Here is a 1,894-nt window from a genome sequence, read left to right as displayed (position 1 = left end):
GTACCCTTGGGTTCTGTAGCCTTGCGTTCTGTAGTCTTTGGTTCTGTAGTCTTGGGTTTAGTAGTCTTGGGTTTTGTAGCCTTGCGTTCTGTAGTCTTGGGTTTGTAGTCTTGTGTATTGTAGCCTTGGGTTCTGTACTCTTGGGTTCTGTAGTCTTGGTTTTTGTAGCCTTGGGTTCTGTAGCCTTGCGTTCTGTAGTCTTGGGTTTTGTAGTCGTGGGTTCTGTATCCTTGGGTTTTTCATCCTTGGGGTTTTGTTGGATATAGCCGCCATCTCAGCACTAGCAATCGTTCATTGGCGTTTCTGTGACCACGCATGGGAGAATGCATACTTAAATGGTTTGAGAGATCGAACATTCCACTTCACGACCACTGTTCAGCGGGTGCGTTACACCAAGTCACTACAATGTACACATGTCCTGTACTCTAGTTTTTATCCCCTCTTACACTCAGGTGCCAAGGTGGTCAGTGGCGTAGACCATGCTACCACGACCTGTTATCTATCGTCTCTCGCGACGACTCAGACCCATCACGACAGTTTGTGTATACGGGGGTATCTTTTACCTACTTTATTTTTGTATCACATTTGCCTGCATACCATGTGTCTATACGCAAGACATTCACCTCCCTCTCCTGCCATCCCTTGCCAATCATGTGCACCACAGAGCATACCATGTGTATATAAATAAGACATTCACCTCCCACTCCTACCATCCCTTGCCAATCATGTACACCACAGAGTCTGGTGATGTCGATGAACAATCTGTCCACACTCCCGCGAGAGTTCCAACGCTTGGTCAATCTCAGGGGTACGTGCGTGAGTTTTATCCCTTTGCAAAACAAACCATTACAAACAAAAAAAAACGCATCAGAAAATAAAAAAGGCTTGCATTTACTGCTGCCATCGTGTCTTGTGTGCTGTGTGCGGCTACAGCCCCCCATACCTGTATGGATATGCTCAGTTCATATAGGGCTGTGATGAAGCTCAGCCGCGTAGCATAGGTTTCTGTGCTCTGTTTCCTAGTTAACGCCTTAGCTGGCCTGCTTGCTTACGTACGTGGCTGGTGCTAGTCTATCACACCTGTAGGGTGACACTACGTTCAGTACATCCGTAAGACCACATATCATTGTTACGCTCATATCAGATTGGCGTGTTGTCATGTGTTCACTCAAAGCACACGCACCCCGTCTCTGACCCAGCTTTGTATGTACTGTGTAGTCCTCATTTGTATGTACTGTATAGTCCTCATTTGTATGTACTGTATAGTCCTCATTTGTATGTACTGTATAGTCCTCATTTGTATGTACTGTATAGTCCTCATATGCTCACACCCATACCTTCACCACATCATCCGGCAGTTTTGAATGTGTCCTTCAACAAGTTCACAGAGATCCCCGAATGCGTGTACCAGCTGAGCAGGGTATGTCCGCCCCGCCCTACACCACCGGGGTGTGGGGGTGTATTGGATTCTACTCAGTCTCTCTGTGCAACTGCCCTTTTCTATCATGCCCTGAGGCTTAGATATATCACCTATAGGCGCATGGGTGTAGGACCGATAGTCTTAACTCATGCGTTTTAGGACCGATAGTCCTAACACATGTGTTTTAGGTCCGTTTGTCCTAACTCATGCGTTTTAGGTCCGTTAGTCCTAACTCATGTGTTTTAGGTCCGATAGTCCTAACTCGTGCACCCACATATATACTTGTACACGTGCACATGGCTGGGATCCGTCTCGTGACTGGCACAAGCCCTGACACATCTGGTCAGGGTGTACGTGCTATCTGTAGCCTCCTAGTCAGGGTGTACGTGCTCTCTGTAGCCTCCTAGTCAGGGTGTACGTGCTCTCTGTAGCCTCCTAGTCAGGGTGTACGTGCTCTCTGTAGCCTCCTAGTCA

The 1,894-nt window shown here is 47.5% G+C and overlaps 1 protein-coding gene across 1 annotated transcript in view; it reads left to right on the top strand.

Moving 5' to 3' along the window:
- Positions 1–737: 737 nt before the first annotated feature.
- The window catches only part of SARC_01542 (hypothetical protein), a gene marked incomplete at its 5' end in the record, with an annotated part of 15,831 nt that continues 14,674 nt past the window's right edge, over positions 738–1,894 (top strand). Inside the window, 2 exons of the mRNA XM_014304745.1 lie at positions 738–808; positions 1,359–1,420. Of these exons, the coding sequence (XP_014160220.1) occupies positions 738–808; positions 1,359–1,420 (133 nt within the window). The remainder of the gene's footprint in view (positions 809–1,358; positions 1,421–1,894) is intronic.

Source organism: Sphaeroforma arctica (assembly GCF_001186125.1).
Source record: "Sphaeroforma arctica JP610 unplaced genomic scaffold supercont1.62, whole genome shotgun sequence".
NCBI classification, from domain to species: domain Eukaryota; class Ichthyosporea; order Ichthyophonida; genus Sphaeroforma; species Sphaeroforma arctica.
The sequence above is the reverse complement of the archived record's forward strand: the minus strand, read 5'-3'. Positions and strand labels throughout refer to the sequence as shown.